This window comes from Trachinotus anak, unplaced genomic scaffold (genome assembly GCF_046630095.1).
Source record: "Trachinotus anak isolate AG129_WGS33_773 ecotype Australia unplaced genomic scaffold, CSIRO_AGI_Tana_v1 ptg000004l, whole genome shotgun sequence".
In the NCBI taxonomy this organism is placed as follows: domain Eukaryota; kingdom Metazoa; phylum Chordata; class Actinopteri; order Carangiformes; family Carangidae; genus Trachinotus; species Trachinotus anak.
Window position 1 is genome coordinate 17,401,124 of NW_027273855.1, and position 20,157 is coordinate 17,421,280.

Below are 20,157 nucleotides of genomic sequence, written 5' to 3' on the forward strand. Positions count from 1 at the left end.
CACTTTATAATGTGCCACTTTATTAGAAAAGTAAAAACTCACTTTAATATTTTATGAAGGATAATATAAAACATTACAATCTTTTGCATATCTGCACTGTCACTATGTTTTATTATATTTACTTATATTTTCAAACTAAACCCTGTGCTTTAAGAACATACAACATTGGCTACAGCTGTCACAGCAGTATTGGCCCATAATTATATCTGAAGACAATTAACAAACAGCATCTGTATCTGCATGGAAAGCATGAAACATTTTGCATCCACAAAGTACAATGTGTCCGTGATAACCATCTTTTTTTTTTTTTTTTTTTTAACAAATATACTGTATACTGTATGTTACATTGGAACAACATCAGAACAGCAACAGAGTATTTTACACATTTACATCATCATACTGTATTTGTGCAATGAACATCTGTCTTGATCAGTGTTCAACAAAATATATCAGATCAGTGCTTTCTCTCAGGATAAAGAATATGTGACACGTAAAGTGACAGCCAGAGAAAAAGGATTAAGTGTGATAGCGGTTTCCAGCCAGCATTGTCTAAAGGTTGCCTCAACAGAGCTTGTTCAGCGTCTCAGCTGTTAGCCATTTCTCATATCAGACAGTAGTTGAGCCGTTGGTTCATCGTTGATATCAGGCTGGGGTTGGCCTGACCTGCAGCCCCCCCCCCCCCCCCCCCCCCCCCCCCCCCCCAACCCCCATATCACTCCCTGAGTCCCTCAGAACTGGACATCAAAGGCCCCTCCCCTGCACAGCGAGGGAGCGAGGTGAAGCAGAGAAAAGAGAGCTCTGTGTCGGTTACTGGAGGATGAACACAGCTGGGGGAGGGAGTGTACGCAAGAGCTGACCAAGTGGAGGCAAAATGTGCTTCCTCCCCTAAACTGGAAACGCACATGGCTCAATGTTGCAGTGTGTGTGTGTGTGTGAGTGTGCACGCACGCAAACACAATATTGGCAGGAGGAGGCTCCTTTGGATCCATGTCCATTTGCGGTGGTCCTCATCTAGCTTTATACTAGCTGTTCTTCATCTCCCTCCCCCACCTCTATCACTCGCTCTCGCTCCCCGAGAGGAGAGGATAAACAACGCTCGGCCCTATTTTTCTCCCCTCCTCCTCCAAGTTGTTGCTTTGGAAAAACTGAATGCTGCTTTGCATCACATGGCAAAAAAAAAAAAGAAAAAAAAAAAAGTACAACAGAAGAGATCAACAGACAAGAGATCAATTAAGTACCACAATATTTGTTTTCACATCAAAGCATGCACTTTTTTGATCAAGCAGGAAAAATTGCACCGACAACATAAACGTATTGTTTTCATGGCAGTGGCATGAGCTATTTAACCAATGGTATTGTCAGTAGGTAAGAAAAAATAAACAGTGCATTAAAATACAGAGTGCATTTATCTTTACATACTTCTGACACAGTAGCATTAATGAATTAATGTTACTAACCTTTCTAAACCCGTTTTCTCTTTGCATGGTTGTGTCATAGTGAGCTCATTCTGATGCCTCATCGCTCAGCCTGTGAGCAGTTTGTACCCCTCCTCATCTCTGGTCTTTATGCCCATTTATTAAGGCTCTAATGTTTAGTTTTCTTCCTTTTTTTCCAGTTTTAATGTTACCCAAAGCTACGTGGGAAAGACATTGTTTTTAATGGAAGAGAACAGAGGCTGGAGACGAGGGTGGGGAGAGGGCGAGGGGCAACCTTCCAAAGGACACTTGCTGGTAATTTTTATGCCCAGCTCTTTATTTTTCTTGGAGTCCAAGCCCTATGTTGCTATTTCAACTACCAGACTTAAGTCTGGTGAAGTATGGGGAGCTCTGGCTTTGACTTGAGACCAGAGAGCGAATCAGAACTGTGTTTGGAAACGCCTTTTACAGCACTTTAATGCGCAATTAAGCCAACCAGTCCTGCAGCCGTCTAGTGCAAAATTACAATGGTCATAAAGTCAGATGTTTACAGAGCCCAAAAGACTTGACATATTAACTGTCCAGGATGAGGCATCCTGTGTTATTTTGGGCACTCTTTCGCTTCCTTATTTTTTGAAAATATTCTTCTCTCATTTATCCTAATAATACAGTAAAGGTCTAACATTGTGAAATCCGTCACCCATATCACTCTGGGGAAATACTTGCACAACCCACTCAATGCCCCTGACCTGATCACTTTACCCTGCATGACTCTGCCAAGTTTGTGTGTATCTGTGTGGGGCCGTGTTGGGCTGTGTCGTCATGCCTCTGGCTACAGATGTTTGTCAAATCTGAGTGTCGCTTGTTCACTCACCTCATAATTTATGTGAAGCTTACATTATTGCGCAAAAGTCACGTTTTTTAAATAGTCATCATGAGGGCTGTTACTGGTAAAAGCTAATACGGGCACATTGATGGTCCTTTGTGACACAGGAACAATAGCCTTCATTTGCCTCCATGCTTAAGGAGGCCTACAAATTACAGGCCTATGTTTGAACAAAGCACCGCAATGCTGTCCACAAGGCAATAGGCCAGTGAGCACAGAGAACCTGTTTCAGATGTTTGCTTAGCGAGAGCTAAGCACCGCAAATCTCTGTGACATCCGTCTGCTTATATTACATAAGTCCTTCCTAGATGAGGCATATATGTGTGTGTACGTGTGTGTGTGCGTATATGGGTGACAATAGCTAACAGTGTGCCTCATACTCCTAATATAGCCGGTTTCCTTGCTACTACTGCCTATTTTCAGGTGTGTGTTTGTTGTGTTTGAGTTTCCACAATGCATGCACTTTTCTTCTGTTACATATATTAAAGTGTGTTTTTCCTCAGGTTGTGAGTTACACCACATACTCTTTAAAGAGTACAGTGTTCATATAAAAATAAAGATATTATGGAAAATGATGCACAAACAGGTGAGTGTGGTCAGTGACACAGTAAGTTGAAGATGTGTATTCCAGTTTTCTTTTCTTTTTTTTTCTCCTTTGTTAAAATGTATTTGGTCCATATTTGGGCTGGACTAGGCTTAGGCTGGTTCTGAAGTACAGACCAATCAAGGGAAATTTGAACCTGGATTAAGACCCTGTTTGCACCTGATGTCAACACAAAATGGATCCTCATGTTGTTTGTCTGTAGAGGGCCTTGTACCTATGTACATCAACCTGCTGACCGGTGAACAGAAAGATCCCTCTCGTGACTCTGTGCCAGAGGGTTCTGGGCCCTTTCTGTCTGTCAGCCAGCTACAGGCCGGTAACGTACATCTCCATCCCATCATTGAAGGTGAAGATGGTGGTGGTGCTGGAGCTGTTGCCCCCTTGTTTCACATCGCTGATGGTCTCATAGAAGTTTTCCCCACCAGGCAGGCCTCTAACAGGTCCTGAGCCCTGAGGTGCCGCTGGCGGTGCCTGCTGCTGCTGCTGCTGCTGCTGCTGCTGCTGCGGCTGCGGCTGCGGCTGCTGCGGCGTCTGCTTCTTTCTCTTCAGAGTGGCATTCCCCCCAGCTGTGCTGTTATTGGTTCCCCCCTGCTCACGTTTCCGGTGGGTGTCGATAGTGGCGTATGCAGGGTCAGACTCGGCCATAACGCATGTGGGCCAGGACTTCTCTCCTACTGGCTCATAGCAGGGCTCCTCCTGGGAACGTGCCTGGCCCTGGACTCCTCTGCCTCGGCCCCGGGAACCTGCGTTTCCTCTCTCCCCACCGAAAGAGCGAGGGAGGGTCTTTGCTCCGTTGTTTTCCATAGGAGGTTTCTTCTTCTGGGTTTTACACACAATGGAGTAAGTGTCTGCAATCTGAGCACACACACAGGGGGAGAACAGGGTACAGCGTCAGTTAATGGCACTGAACTACAGTACAACTGGATCCTACAGTCTATGTGAGACAGCTCCTGACAATAGAAGGTGACTGTTGCTCTGCTTCATTCACAGCCTTGTTTCTATAAGTGAATGTCTATAACCACAGCTGACACAGTCTACACATGCTACACTATACTGAGATTTAAATGAACAGTCACTGTATCAATGTTTCCCACCTTTAAGGCCCAATTCCTGAGTTAGCTGTGAGTATGTGCACAGTTTCCATATTCATGTATCGATGCATTTCCGTCTGTATGTATGCCAGACATGAAGGGACAATATGTTAACATGAGAATAAACATATGACGCTGCTAATTTGATGTGTGAGCATGGGCTGTGTGGGTGTGCACAGTAGATTGCGCATGTGTTGACAGAACTCGCTCTGTGCTGTAACCTGACCTATTTTGACAGGGCAGGATAAGACAGAGTAAACTGTGTTATCAGTCTGTTGAGGTCTAGGCAGGGAGACGAAGTTAGCTTTGCAGTGGATGGACCTGTTAAAATTTCACCACAACTGCTTTGGCAAGAGAACAGCAGGGTATGGTGTGAAAGATCTGGACAATTGCCAACTCGCAAAAAAAAAAAAAAACAAAACCTGCTCAGTGTTCATCAATGAACTTTGGTCACAATTCACTTGCTCTGAATGAGGCTTATGTACATGTTTCTGAGACTGTTTACTGCAGGTGTATGCATGCCTGTGTGCTTACAGTGAAACATGTTAGATTTGATAACTAGGACTCACAGCTGAAAGGCATGTGTGAGGTCTTATGGGGAATTCAGATAAACCAGTGCTGTGAACTCTGGCATTTCTGTGTCAAAATTCCATGAGGGGAGCGCAAGAGCAGAGGATTATGGGACATGGTCATGTTTACCTTCCATGTTCACACCCTGACCAGCAGCTCTGCTCTAGTGGCCCTGAGAAACACTGGCTATGCAAACTACTCTCTCCCACACACACACCCACACGCTGCCCCCCCCCCCCCCCCCAAACACACACACGCACGCACGCACACACACACACACACACACACACACACACAAACAGATTAAGCTTGTTTTTGTTCTGCTCCCAAAAAACTGAAACCTGAGAGCCCACAGACAACGAGCAAGACTCTTTCTGTGTTTGTGTGCTCACCTTGCCTTTGCTTTCATGGTGTCTATATATTATGCAGCTTACATAAGACAAATATAACTTTTGTTAAGCTGAGAAAAGTGCAAACCACTGTGACTCAAATAGTGAAGATCTCTCCCTCTTTCTGCCTCTGACAAATCTCAAACAACACAGATACCCTGCCCCCACAAATCTCTTGTGTGACCTTTTTGGATAAACAAAGACCCTGGCGTATGCTACAAGTGTGTGCACACAATGTGCAATGTGTGTGTGTGTGTGTGTGTATGTGTGCATTTGTGCACACAGAATTTGCAGCTCTGTGCAGCAGAGGAAGGAAGTCACAAGATGATGGGGATTTCAAAACTGGGCTGCAGCTGTTGAGGAAGCCTGTGCACTGTATGTTTTCTTTTCTCCTCCCCTCAGCCTGTGCTTCTTTCTCTTGTGTCTCTGCTGATACGGCTGTAGCTCTCTGCTCAGACCGAGGCGCTGAGAAGTCATATTTAATTTCTGCATACGCTGATTATCCATGGAAACACAACAGTGTGCAATGACTGATGCATCTGTGTGTGATCAACTTTATGAATAGCAAATATGGCACAAATTTCCAAACAGTCTGCTAGCAGCTGAAATTCACATGCTTTGCGCAACGTGATTGGTCGGGGAAGGCAGCGCCTCCTAATAGCCACAAAGGGAGTGGAGCAGAAGGAAAGAGCGCCAGAGCAGAGGAGGAGGTTTAGGTGGGAGTGGAAATTCAACACCTTTTGACGGCTGCAACTGACAACCTCCAGAGGATACAAAGTATATGGGCAAGTTAGGGCAACAACAAACTATCCAATGGAAAAACACGGCAACTAAGGGAGAGAAAAAGTTTGAAAAAGAAAAAAAAGAAAAAAGAACAGGGCAGAAAGTTAGAGAGAAAGAAAAATAAATTGAGAGCGAGAGACTGGAGAATGCAGTCAAGGCCAGCTGAGCTGTGTACCAGTCTGATTTGCAGAGGAGGAGTTAAACTCTTGAGCCAAAGAGCAGAGACTTAACCCCTTAATCTCCACATACAGCGGCTTCCAAACTTTTTGGCTCAGCACTGGCTTAAACAAGAAACTTACCAGCAGCTTGAAATCAGTCAGTAAAACTGCCTTCTACTTAACTCTTACATGCCTCAGCTGGATAGATAAAAATAATCTATTCATTTTCTGCTCATCTAGATCTTTTATGTGACTTATTAATCACAAACTGCTTGTTGTTTTTCTGTGTCAAAGTTCAGACTTACCCTTCAGTCTTAAATATACCAAAAAGTTACTGATGTGAAAATAAAAAATAAAAAAAACTTCCCTGAGCTGATGAAGATGATAATGGACAAGAGAAGCTCGGTCAAACACAAACTAATAAAAGACAATGGTCTATTTAGGGACACCCCTCCATCTGGTCGGCACCCCAGGCAGGACAAAGGCTCCCAAACTGCTTGTAACTCTCTCACTGTGTTAAACTGTGTTCAGCGGAGAGGGAGGAAGAGGAACTGAGAGAGAGATATTGAGTGTTGCTGTGTGTGGAGGCACATGTGGTGGGGTATGTGACATGATTGGTGAGTGCAGCCCCCCCCCCCCCCACCTTATCACCACCAGACATACTCAAGCATATATATACATTTAGGTCAGCACATTCTGTCTGCTCAGGCTGATGAAGACAAAACAGCTAACCTTTAACAAACATCTCTTTAAATGCAAAGTGGTGATTAAAAATTCGGCAGCAGGAGATCCTGATTTCTGACCCGTCTGGTGAGTCACGTGTTAGAGACAGACAAATGAGCAGGGGGCTGGGAGATTGGGGTCAGGGTTCAGGCAGGGGGTTGGGAGGGCTGGATCCATGTAATGTAACCTCTAGCTGTAAGCAGAAACCTCATATGACAGGCAGGTCACAGGGCAGAGCTGTTATGGCGGCGTGCCAAATCAAACGGGCACCCCACTCGGTAAACATGGCAGTCACAAATCACAGATGTGTCCACCCGTCTGTCTGCCTGTAGTCCTTCCTGTCCCCCGTGGAGTCCCCGCAACTGCAACCACCACACACATATACGTATACTACCTCCTTCGCAGTCGGGGGAGATGGGTGCCCCTGTCCGTTCTCTCCACGGTGTGGAGGTGGGTGCAAGGTGATGATGTCATCTTCTTCTGGAGGCTTCCAGATGTACTGCTCCCCATTGCCTATGAACACCGCCTCCTGGTAAACGAAATCAAAAGCGGAGCTCAGGCAAGTACGGCAATCACAATCTGGAAGACTTGGTGTAATAGTGTAGAAATGTTTAAAACATGTAATTACATGTAATAACACAATGTGCTGTGTTTGACTGTGCGTCTTTTCTTTTTCTTGTTTTCAGTGTGTTTGTTCTAAGACCTGTGAGTTGTGGAAGTTTTCATTTGCCATGTTTGCTCAATAGGTAAACAGTGACCATGGTGCACAGCGTGGGCGGAGGACGAACTGTGCATGTGTGTATGTGTGTGTGAGAGAGAGAGAGAGAGAGAGAGAGAGAGAGAGAGAGAGAGAGAGAGAGGGAGAGAACATTTATTTTGAAGGTCAGAGGTCAGGACTGAATAAACCATAACACACTTGCACTGTGGGAATAATGTGGACAGTTTTTATCAAGTTTGGCCAGTACTGCTGCAATCAAAATTAGGTTATGGCCATAAAAGTGTCACTTTTAAAGCGTTTTGATGATAGATGTCTCTATTTCTATATCCACCTATGTTAAATGACCTGGCTTTTTCTTCTTTTTGACTCTCCAAGGGTAGTGTTAGTGTCAAGATCCAAACAGACGAATCAGCGAGTGGCACTGTCAGGAAGAGAGAGTGGGCGTTGGGAACGGTCTCCTCAGCTGGCAGCTGCTCTCAAACCAGTTCCTAACTGGAATCAGATGCTACTGACATTACTTATCCTTTGTTGCCACAGCTGTATGTTTCTGTTACTATTAAGTTGGGTGTTAATGAACTCTGTATCTTTTCAAAAACCACCGCAACAAATTACCAGAGGGCTTGTGCTATGTAGGCATCATCCTGCTCAGCTGTTGAATTTTCATTAAGAGTTTATTAGTTCCTCCTTACTCTGTGACCAACCTTTCCTCAAGGTTTTTACATAAACCCATTCAGTCAAAGGCATCCTGCTGACAGACAGGAAGACCCACCGACATACAGACAATACTGCAAAAACATAATCCCCATTTAAAGCCACTGGTCAAGGTCATTTTTAGCAAGATAATAAAAATCTGTGTTTTATTTAAAAAATGAAGAGGTAACAGTTTATTCAATTTTTACCTGCATTTTCTATCTGCTTAACAGTAGTTGAATTTGAGAAACAAAAGAAACCTGGCTGCCTAAATCAAAAACCAACGTAATAAAACAATAACCAAACCAAACTGCTCCTGTTAAATCTTTTATCACCGCTGGTGATCAAAACCAATTAGAAACCAATTAGAAAACATGTAGTGGTGTGTGCACATGCGACCGAGGACGATTAAACTTTTATACGCACCTCCTGTGCAGTGTGAGTGAGTAATAGAGGCTGGGGCAGAGTAAATGGCTCCAGCATGTTAACATTATTTATCCCGACACTGGCTGCTGGCTACCTGTTAGCTGTTTCTAGATAGACTCGCTGATAGATTCAACAGACACACACACACACACACACACACACATACAGAGAGACAGCCTGGCAGCCTGCCAAGCTCTTACATAATCCATCCTTCCACGCTGTACTCCGGCCACTCTAACAGCGAGCTGCGCAGCACAGTGCAAAGAGGCGAAAGAAACACACATGCACACAAACATGCACATACACACACGCAGATTAAAAGTGCAGATCAACTATGGGGCTGCCATCCACAGCTAAAGCACAACAATTGCTTAAACAACCACATCAATCTCCCTAAATCATTAACACAAAAGACGAAGTCACCTGTTTTATGCTCTGCCAAGCACATGCACGCATGAAAAATAGATACTTGTGCCAGCAAACCCACAGGAGAGGCTGATCACCATCCGACCATTGTGCCTCTGTTTCCCTCTCAAAACTGCCCTAATCTGTGGCCTTGGCTGTTTATAAACACATCCCAGCTGGCTGATGATTAAAATGTTCAAATTAAAAGACAAAATCAGAAAACAGGAGTTATTCAGGCTGGTAAGTTTCTAAGTTTGTGAATTTTGTCATCGGTGATTTTGTTCCAAACATTTTTTTCAGACGAAGAATGCGTCCGCACATATGTACACTGAATGATAATAATAAAGTATAAACGTATGGTAAAAATCTGAGAAGAAGACATCAAGCAACTAAGATATGAATAATAGAAATCCTCTGAACATAGAGAGCTGTTTGTTTGTGGACAGTGCCCTCTGGTGGAGAACAGCCAGACTTACAGTTTGGACAGGTGGCTGGTTTGGTAACACCGTACAGTGCCTAAGGTGGATGGGGAGCATATTGAACCAATGATTGCTGTACCTTTGGGAAGGAGTGCAGGTGAAACGGCTCCAGCGGCTTGCGTGGAAATTCCTGACTGCGATGTAGTGGAGGAGGAGCAGTAGAGGGTGAATCACTCACGCTCGACTGGCTGTCTGACTGGCTGTCGGCCCCGTTATTTTCCTTCCTGTTTGTCTTGTCAACCTTTTAAGTATTGAGTCACCAGTGAAAACATTATACATCAAGGTCTTTCCATCAAAGAACTAAAGCAAAATCAAGTATTTTTTTCGATTTCTTGTGCATGTCAGAGGAGAATTTCCAATCTAAGCAGGAAACTATAAGTTGACACTGTCTGTTTTTTTTTCCAATATTATACATTGGATTTCAAAGTATAGTTTCCGTTTGGTTAATTTTTATATTTTACGTGATTATTCAGAGCCAGACAGGCTGATGAATGCCTTTCTATGTTTCTGTGCACAGTTTAGACAGCATCCAATAGCCCGATTACACCAGCCTTCAGTTTAGCGTGGTGCCTCTTGCTTACCACCCTGTATCGTTGCAGGAACTATGTCGCAATACCTGACTTTTTCACCACAGATGATCATATCACTCACTGCTTTTCTTGAGACTGATTACAATCACAGAAATACTTTAGTAGCCATAGATGCAATACGGTCACACGGTGTGAGAAATAAACAACTCCTGTCACCACTGCACACACAGTAAGCTGATGTTATCATTTTTTGTTGACAATGTCATGTGACAGTGTACCTGTAGAGTACAGCTGCATCCGTGTGTCTACTGAAAATGCTACAATACTATTGCAGCCCTGCGACGTAACATCAAACTCAACGCAGAGGCATCAAGAGGATTTTTATCCAGGATTTATCCAACTCGGGCTTAGTGTGAAAGGTCATGACATGTCCATAAAAACCAAACTATTAATTTAACTGAATCAGCATCACCTCTGTCATTTCAAATTACCACCTGCACAACTGATAAAAATGTTTGTTTCATTTAATTACCTTTCTGAACTTCCGTATGGAAGCGTAGTCAGCTGCAGTTGGATCTTGAATGGCCAGGGAGTTAGCAGAAGACAGAGGGGACCTGTTGACCCCGCTCGCCCCATTACCTCTTCCTGTCATCGGACTGTTAATGGTTCCATTCCCTCGGCCATTCCCCCTGCCGCCCTGTGAGGAAAAAACACAAAGAAGCACACAAGTCTCTGTATTACTGAAGATGTCAGTTACAAATGACTGTTACACTGTTAACACAAAACCACCAGTGCAGAGCTCGCTGAACGACCCCCAGCTGCCGTCGCCGCACAGCTTATGCATGCCATCCACAAGCAAACAAAAAAAATACCTGTTATAGCTCTTACATTCATTTCAAGCAGGTAATGCAAGTGTTAAAATTGCAGCACAAATGACTTTTTTGTGACCTCATGTCTACATCTGCAGGTCTAACATGCTGCTGCTAACACCTTTCTGTAGGCAGTTCAGGCCCTGTTCCATGGGGTGCACTGCATTTAAAAGCATCATTTCAGTTTTGGATCTGTGTGCATATACAATACGTACGTTCCCGTGCCCGTTTCCATTGCGGGCTCCGTTGGCATGAGCTGGGGGGCTTTGGGCAGCTCTGACTATAGCTGGAGTGTTGGCTGAAGTGGGCGGCGGGGCAGAGGGCACCTTGGGGCCCACGTCACCTTCCCGGACACCTACACTTTCGTACAGGCCATCGTCTAGGCAGTAGGTAGGGGTGGGGTTGTTGCGCAGGCCCACCTCGGTGTACGTGTGGTCTCTGGCCTCCCCTCCTCCTCCCCCTCCTCCTCCTCCTCCTCCCCCATCTCCTCCCGTTTCCCCTGCCTCCCCCTGGCCGGATCCCTGGGGACTGGTGGGGATCTGGGGAAGCTGGCGCCCATGGGAGGGCCTCAGGTCCGTCTGGGAGCACCGACTGTGGAGGAGCAGGAGGTCCATGCTGGCTGGACGGCTCTTACTAACAGCTGCACACAGAGGAGAGAGAGAAGGAAAGCGTCTGAGGGGGCGGGACTTCAGTGTTTGTAACAGCTCAGGATTTTATATCATACACCCTCACATACAAACTGTCAGTCATCACTTACAGTTTCCGTTGCAAGGAAAGCGATTGATCTCATGCAGTCTGGTGTCAGATTTGCTCATGGAGTTCAGTTTCGGATGTCGAAGAGTACCCTGCTGTCACACACACACACACGGACATGTTCATACAGGGATAACACATACATGTGCATCTGTATACGCAGCCAGCTGCTGAGGGAGGAAGCTTACAGGGAAAAGAGGAGAAGGAGATGGAGAGGGTGAGGGGAGGGAGGCAGTAAAACCAAAGCATGTCTCACCATATTTACAGATGTCCCTTTCTCTCCGGCTGGGGGGTGCTTGCTCTTGCTTTTTCTGACACAACATCGAAGGGAGGAAGGTCAACAGGAGCCGGTGGACAGAGAGAGAACATACACACACTCAGAGCACATAGATACTATCAGCATCCAACTCTGGTTAGGGCATAAAAGTCCTTGGTTGATAACAAGAGCCCAGTCAAACAGTGAGTGGAGCGTGACTCGGGTTTTTGCCAAAGCAGAGGATGTCCTTCACTGAGAAACTTTTCTTTTCTTCTTTTCTCTAGCTATTTTCTATTATTCAATTATTATTTTCCTTCATGCTAATCCCCTTGTTTTACTTTACAATTCTCTGGTATTAGTTGTGTGCAACAAATGTATCTACAGGTACTGTTGCACATCATTGTGGATCCCGGGAGGTGACTGTGACTGTAGCCATAGGAAACTGTTGATATGGTGAGAGAGTGATGAGGTGAAGTAAGAAGACTAAAGCTCCTGGGTGCAGGTGTGAATGTGAGACCTGCTCTACCTCTCTCTCTCTCTCTCTCTCTCTCTCTCTCTCTCACTTTGGAGGGTGAGGTCTGCATCACATAGCGTGTGAGATTTTACTGCTGCACTGCAAAACACAATGCAGCAATAAATAGCATTTCTGGTTTGCTAGCAGGTGCAAGAATCATAGAAAAAGTTTATCATCTGATCATAGACGTCGTTTGAGAATTTAAAAAAAGCACAGCAGCCATGGTAATAGAGCTAGCTATTGTCTCGTCTCGTGAGCTCTCTTAAACTCCATGAGGCGTTTAAGAGAGCTCGCCTTGGAGATGTTCATAATAGCCCAGCACAGGATAGGGTTTCAGCTAAAAATGACATGTAGGCATTTAGACGTATAACAAAGGGCAACAATTATTTTGTAATTTTTAGAACAAAATCCACCGTAAACCTTGGCTTCAAAAAGAAGAAGTGATGGGGTTTATTTTAAATCAATAGCAGGAAATCAATAGTAGCAGGTCTCCCCTTCCAGGATCTACGGTATTTGTAGATGACAAAGTGAATTTGAAGTGGTGAACTACTGAACACTCAGCTCCTCAATATTACCGACATCCAGTTGGGAGCAAATATTTCATTCTTTAGATCTTAACAATGGTGTGGTTTTATTACCATGACATGAGCTGGTTTGACATTTCTCTACATCCTTTTCTGTGTATCCCATGGCAACAAAGCCACAGTGTAGCCTCTGATTGGTCCCTGAGGGTTGTGAAAAAAAAAAAAAAAAAAAAAAAAAAAACAAAACAGCCTGTTCCATTGCTTTTGCCTGGCTCAGAGTCTGATCCTCTTTAAACTGCAGGGTGCTCCACTGCTTTTGCCTGCTGAGGAGTCTGCTTAAGAAGGGTGATGTGAGGCTGCTCTGACTCTGGCCTGTCTCCTCAGCGTCCTGTAAACATCATTTCATCTGATCTGACACTCGCAGCCATTAACATTCATTACTGCCACTCTGCTCTGAGCAGGGGATAAAAGAGACGAGAGGGCGGACGGAGGGAAGAGAAAGAAGGGAGGAGAAGAGTTCAGAAGAAGTAGAGACACATAAAAGAAGGAGTGGATGATGAGAGTGATCTGGGAGGGCACAGAAAGCTGGCAACAGAGATGATAAAACTCTGGCTGTTCTCTTTTTTTTTCTCCCCCCCTACTTTTTTCCATCCTCTTACCTTTGGCAGCCAACGCAGACAAGGACAATAAGGATGGTGACCACAAAGGCAGATGCTGCTGCAATGGCTCCCAGGAGCAGCAAGTTCTGGTAGGGAGGGTCCTCGGCACTTCTTCCATTCTCATCCATGACACCCACTCACTCACTCACTTCCACTTGAGCTAAAACTCTGCCACACAGACCGTCTGCTCAGGAAAACCTGCAGAGATAAGGGAAGAGGAAGAAAGAAAAGGTACAACATATGAGTGACATGTGAGATAAGAGCAAACTGAAGGAATGCCTCAGAGAGCGAGTGTGAAACGGTGTGTGTGTGTGTGTGTGTTCTTGGTTTGCCTCTGGCTTTTTGTCACTGTCTCCTTCTGACATATCAGTTTCTATTTTTGACTCACTAGGAGAATAATGCACAGAAAATAGAACACCTTACAAGGCAGCCAGTATGAGCATGCCAAACAAGGTTTCATCACACTCTTTCTTTTCCGTTAAAAAAAGATCAAATGATACCATAACATGCGTTTGACTAGCCAGAGAGATTTTTCTGTTTAGTTTAACAGAGGAAAAAAAAAAAAAATCAACTGAACTCCCAAGAGTAGTCTCTCACTGACGGAAGGACCAGGTCCACTGCTGTTTCACTTCATTTCCTGGCAGAACACTTTATTTTTTTCCCCAATCAACTCTGGTTCAAAGTCTCACAACGGGATTTTCAATTTGTTAAACAGTGGCACACACTGTAGTAATTGTTGTAGTACAAACAAGGCAGTGCTTTCACCTGTCTTATACCTCAAGCCTTTCTACCTCTCTGACACACCAGGGCAAACAAGCCCTCTGAAACAACCCACTCCACACACACACACACATACACACACACACACATACACACTCAATTCATGTCAGACAAAATTATCTCTTTGGAGATTTGCAGTGCTGGATGAGTTCAGACAGATTTGTATACTGCTTCAGAGGCACCTTCTAAAAACGCTTTCAAAGTATCACCAGGGTAAAAACTTCATAGTGTTCTACATAAAGTGTGTAGGTGGTTAAGATGAGTTAGTGGCAGAGGTATCAGGTAAGATTAAGTATCTGTATATGTAAATATTGTACTTTTTACTGCACTAGATCTAAACAACAGTTGCAGTTAACATTCCGTATATTTTACAGGATAAGGTTTTGTGAGCAAAACCTAAAACGCGCTTAAAAATATAAGGTGCTGCTAAAATTTAAAGGAAGAGTTTTGGCCAAATAACCAGTGGGATGAGAAGTTGAATAGAAGTTGAATACCAACTTAATGTCTGTGTATCAAGGAAGCAGAGAGAATCAGCTAGACCGGCTCTGTCCAAAAAATATTCTTTCCAACACACTGTGTCTTACTTATGGTTTTTTTTTCAGTTTCTTAAAAGTTACAATCTTCTCATCTCACTCTCAGAGTTACTGCTTCAAACTAGCCAGCAGCATATATTTTATACTTTTATTATTTTACTTGTGCATTTTACTGCAAATGCCTCCATACATTTACTAAAGTGAATATTTGATTGCAGAACTTATAATTCTAGCAAAATATCCGTACACTGTAGCAATGGTATGTTTTAAGTAGGGCTGAACAATTAATCAATATATTATTAAAATCAATATCCAAATCATGTGAGGTGTAATTTTCTGATGAAGGTAAAATGTATCACAACATACCATTATAGATGAATCGTTTTTATAGTTTTTCAGTAAAATGAAATGCAAAAATTACCATTCCCACTGAAATCGTGACTCATTACAAATGCAATACCTGTATTATATATATATTTTTTCATTTCATACAGCCCTAATTTTAAGTAAAGGTAATTCTTAGTAACTAGTTTTAAACAAGCAATTTACTACATTCGGTTGCACTACATCTTTAGTCACTGTAGTGTCACAAGCTGTAAAATAGCTATCAAAATAACAGCTTCAGGGGTCAAACAAGATATTAAACTTAATCACAAATCCATTGTAAATGTAGGTATCACATGGAGAGACATGCGTTTCAGAGTTAGTAGTATGGCTAGTTTAGAATTACTGTTGTAAATTGAGGTGTACTGTGTTGATTTTGTGAGATTTAATCTTGGCAGGTACTGGCCTGGGTGTAAATATTTAACACCGACTCATCTGTGCTAAGAGCTAGTAGGTGTGGTGCAACCGGTTTTAATTTGGTGATTTGGTCTCCACTAAGTAAACATCAGGCTAAGTTTGGTGCCAACTGGCTCCTGTAGCGTAGCCTCCAAAATGTCACATGACCAGAGAATATGTTCGGTTTCAAAACAGGTTTCAGGTACGTTCACAATCACTAACATATCAGCACAAGACGTTTGGTACTCGGCACGTTCCCCAGAGGCACAACAACACGCAGGTGCAGATGCTACATGTTCTGTGCATTCCTTTAGTTAAAGAGACAATGGCAACAATGTGCTTAAAATATTAGATTAGAGAAAAAGCTGAACATCAGGAATCCAACTGACAAAGCAAGCAGTGAGCAGAAGGAGGTCATGGCAAGCTACTGTATATATCGTGTGTGTGTGTGTGTGTGTGTGAGAGAGAGAGAGAGCAAGAGAGAGAGCGAGAGAGGAGATTCTGGAATATACCACCACTGGATCTGGCTTTGGCTTTCTGTTTCTTGGAGATAAAACTGCATCTCCCCCCCCCCCCCCCCCCCCCCCCCCCATGTCCTCTTTTCTTGGTCCCTCTCCCTCTCCTTCTCTCCTCCTCCAGATCTCGTCTCCTCCTCTCCTCCTCTCCTCCTCTCCCTCTGTCTGTCTGCCTGACCCTGCAGATATGTGAGGCGATGCACAGCGAATGAATTAGCAGAGCAGAGGCCTCAGACAGCCCTTCATGGAGTAGACAGACAGGCAGGCAGGCAGGCAGTGTACAACGCCGTGGAGAGAGGTTAAAAAAAAAAAAAAAAAAAACTGAGATGGAGAGGGTGAATGAAATGGAAGGGTAAGACGGAGGTGATGAGACACAGGAGCAAACGAGTGGGATGAAAGGACAGACAGGTGGGAGAAGATGCAAGAAAACGGGAGAGAGAGAGAGAGAGAGACGGAGAAAGAGGGGGTGCGCACTTGAAACACGAAGGAGGAACGAGGAGGGGAGGGTGTGAACAGTGGGGGAGGGCAGAGAGAAAAGAGAGTGATGAGACTAGGAAGATGAAGACAGTGAGAGAAATAGCGGGGAAGCCTGTGAGAATGTGCGATGAGCGCAGGGAAGGAGGGGAGGGTGTGTGTGTGTATGTGGCAGGGGTAGGGGGGGCACAGAGGGAGAAGAAAGGAGGAGGAGGTGATGAGAAGGAGGTCATCAGCGGTCTGTTTGTGCCTGTATTTTGTCAGCCCCCACCCCCCGCTTCCTGAAATATTCAGAGTAGAAACACCTTCGAGGGGTACGTTTCTGAACCGCCAGCACAACACAATGCAAGATGGGAGCACACGTCTAGCGGCACACTTAACAGTATGTGAAGCTCACAAGTGGTGAGAAGACAAGACTCTGGAGGAGGAGAGGCACTTTGTGCACGACGCACAACAACCCCTGCAGCATGCTCAACAATGACACACACAGTTAGGGTGCAAGAATGTTTATTCCAGCATCTGTCTTCATTTCAGACCATTACGGGTTGAGTGATGACAGTGATAATAACGGCATATTGAGAGTGATGACGATGGTGGTGATAGCCCTATTGATGCCTGCTGCTGGCGATGGTGATTGTAAAAAAAAAAACAAAAAAAAAAAACAAACAAAAAAAAAAGGACATCAGCAATGATGATGATGATGATGATGAAGGGTGCAGCTACTAATACTGATGGTAATGATGGTGATAATGAGGTCAAACTGAGAGCTGCGAAGACGCGCTGAGGGGCGGATGCAGACAGCAGAACTGGAAAGCAGCAAGCAGGATGCAGCGGTGCAGCGCAACCACAGGGTGGAAGGTTTCCTCTGTGTGTCTCTTGAGATCACACACACACGCAGAGCACACAGCACAGACCAAAACACACAAACACCAGCATAAAACGGTCCGAACCTAGCAACAATCTTTGGATTACACAATCAAAAGTCAAACTAACGTACTGCTTAGCCCTCAGACGCACAACTGGGGGTCTAACAGACTCTGCAGCCTCTTTATTATGCAATGTCTGCTCAAACAACGGCTAATTATAGTCTCTACTCCCAGTCATGAAATGGATTGTTTGAAAAGAAAATCAACTAATTTTTCATGTGGACTAAAAAACTGCTCTTTGGATAATTAGGTTTATAGCTTTAGTTTTCAGCTCCCAGCTTAAACAGACCCCAATTCATTTTCATTTTTTGTGCCCATAACGGTGTCTTTAAGCAGTATATCTATCATTCGCGATTCTCTGACCTCGTCACATGTGGATTAAATCAAAAGAAAAGGACAAAATCGTCTTTAATGTGCCATATGTTTGATTAGATTTTTATATGAGCCATGAATTACCATGAGGCTGTTTTATAAACAATTCTTTTGACTATGAAAATATCGTACTGGGGTCTCTTTGCAGCACTGCTTGAAAAGTAGGGCATTTTTTTTAAGTTTAAAAATAAGTGTAACCTGATTTCAGTTATGTCTCAGGGATGACATTAACATTTACCATTTCATTTTGGATTACATCATGGCTTGTTATGAATTGTTAACACATTCAGCTGGTTCAGCTTTTCAGTGTAGGATAGCTCCTGCTGAAAGAGCAGAACAACTGAACAGAGTTGACTTCAACACCAACACAACACAATTATTTACAAAATATACAACTGTATATTGTAAAGTGTAGTGGGAGGTTCTCTAATAACAATTCACAATCAGGAACATCTATTTGAATTATTCAACATCAAGTTATCTGTCACCAGTGCCTGACAGAGATAACATTTTAAGTACCCTGGCAACATATACACATTCTGTATATACCTGCCACATATGCAGTACATTTTCATTTCAGAAATGTAGTCCTTGCCCTCATTTAAACATTTAATTAACCTTAAATTACTCAGTGTAAAGGGGAGTGCTTCAGCGCTGTTACAATTTGCCCTTAAAATACCATAGAACAGCAAAATGTTGAATGAATGAGGAGTATTTGGATGCAGAGATCTACATAATGCAGTATGTGCATATATTATGTTTACTCCCTTTTACACAAAAGTAGAACTCCTCTCACCTCCAGAACTTGAACTTGATCCAGCATGTCTTTAAGTTTTCTTCAGCATCAAATCAGCTGTACATCAGGCTGTACATCCATGGCCACGTTGCAAACAGGAACTGCTAATAGCTAATTCAGCATTCCTTTAACTCCATATAGTTGAACTTTGAACATGATTAACCCCAATATCAAAACAAAGGATAATAATAGGAGCTAAAAAAATTCTATTAGCCAAAATTAGCTTTTTGAGGTTACTTAATTAATTTTTTGAGCTCAAAATATTTTTACATTTTTGAAAATCTTAAAAGGAGATTCTCTTTTCAAAAACAACGCTGCAGTTATTTGCTTGTATAACCCAACCCTGGCTGACAGTGAGGAGACTGTTTCTGGAAAAATATGTTGACTTGACTTCCATTCATCTCCTTTGTATTAGTGTAGTGGAAGGATTTTCAGAGATGATTATCTCAAAACCACAGCACAGAAATTCGAAACTATCATTATGGCTAATTAGCACTATGGCTAGGTGGGGAAATACTGGATGCATGCTTTGGGTGAAGTGACACTCTCCGTTAAGTGTTGTGACTCCACAGTGGGACAACGCATTAGAGATCCACCTATATGTAAACCTGTTCTTTGGACCTATTTTGATGGTATTTTACTAAAGTTCAAATGTTTTCTAGAATTTCCAGCGACTTAAGTTTACCATTTTCGTGCTTCTGCAGTGTTTACATCACATGACTTACAAGAGTCACGCTTAGCTAGTTTCTGTCCCTTGTATTTCCCACCCAAAGCTGCCTGTCGTTATCACATAAAGACTCCCCAAAAAGCCTCTTTTTCCTCTCCACATTGGATTAACAAAGCCAGCATCCATGCAATTTTCCTAATTGTAGCCAGAGATTCACAGGGCCGATATGTCCCCATCATGTTCCTGAGTGCAGCTTTCAGTCTCTGTCATCACATTAGGACAAATCCAACTAAGTGATTATTATCAAGGGCAACGATGAAGTAAACCCCAAGATGTGACGAAATCGCTGCATTTGTGCCTGCATGTGTATGAGGGAGTGTATGGCACTACTCATGCTCAATAAATGAATCAAATCAACTAAACACATCCCACTTTACAAGCTTTCAACAACCAAGACATCAGTTACAGGCTAACCACATCACCTTTTCAGCACCAACCTGTAAATGGTGTCAACCTGTAAAGCAGCCTGACCTTTACACGCTCCACCTCCAAATCAATCAATCACGCTATTTGATGATCGCTCATCGATGCACACAGACAATCTGCGATGGACAGAAATAAATGGCAACAATAGAAAGAAAGAGGGGAGTGCAGAGGACAACATGTCATCCAAACATTGTAAGGCAAGTTCATCAGAGGCCTGGGCTACAGCGCATTACAGCTGAGAGCAGACGAGAAATCACATCATGTCCATAGCAATCTCCAGCCCCGCGGGACACCGCTGCGCTGTGCATAACAACATGGAGTGATGGGGCGACGGAAGAAAAAAGGGTGAGCGAGAGAGGCAGAGAGACAGTGGGAAGCAGCGGTGG

General features: G+C 43.6%; 1 protein-coding gene across 3 annotated transcripts in view; it reads right to left on the minus strand.

Annotated features, from left to right (window-relative positions):
• Positions 1-20,157, minus strand: part of LOC139620695 (uncharacterized) — a 38,248-nt gene continuing 18,091 nt past the window's right edge. For 2 of the 3 annotated variants that reach the window (XM_071476485.1, XM_071476486.1), the window contains exons 2-9: positions 13,443-13,640; positions 11,746-11,800; positions 11,494-11,584; positions 10,952-11,376; positions 10,400-10,564; positions 9,417-9,578; positions 7,014-7,148; positions 1-3,760 (exon numbers count right to left, since the gene is read on the minus strand). In XM_071476485.1, the coding sequence (XP_071332586.1) occupies positions 3,212-3,760; positions 7,014-7,148; positions 9,417-9,578; positions 10,400-10,564; positions 10,952-11,376; positions 11,494-11,584; positions 11,746-11,800; positions 13,443-13,570 (1,710 nt within the window). In that variant the 5' untranslated portion in view covers positions 13,571-13,640 and the 3' untranslated portion in view covers positions 1-3,211. The remainder of the gene's footprint in view (positions 3,761-7,013; positions 7,149-9,416; positions 9,579-10,399; positions 10,565-10,951; positions 11,377-11,493; positions 11,585-11,745; positions 11,801-13,442; positions 13,641-20,157) is intronic. The other variant, XM_071476487.1, reaches the window with a different exon arrangement.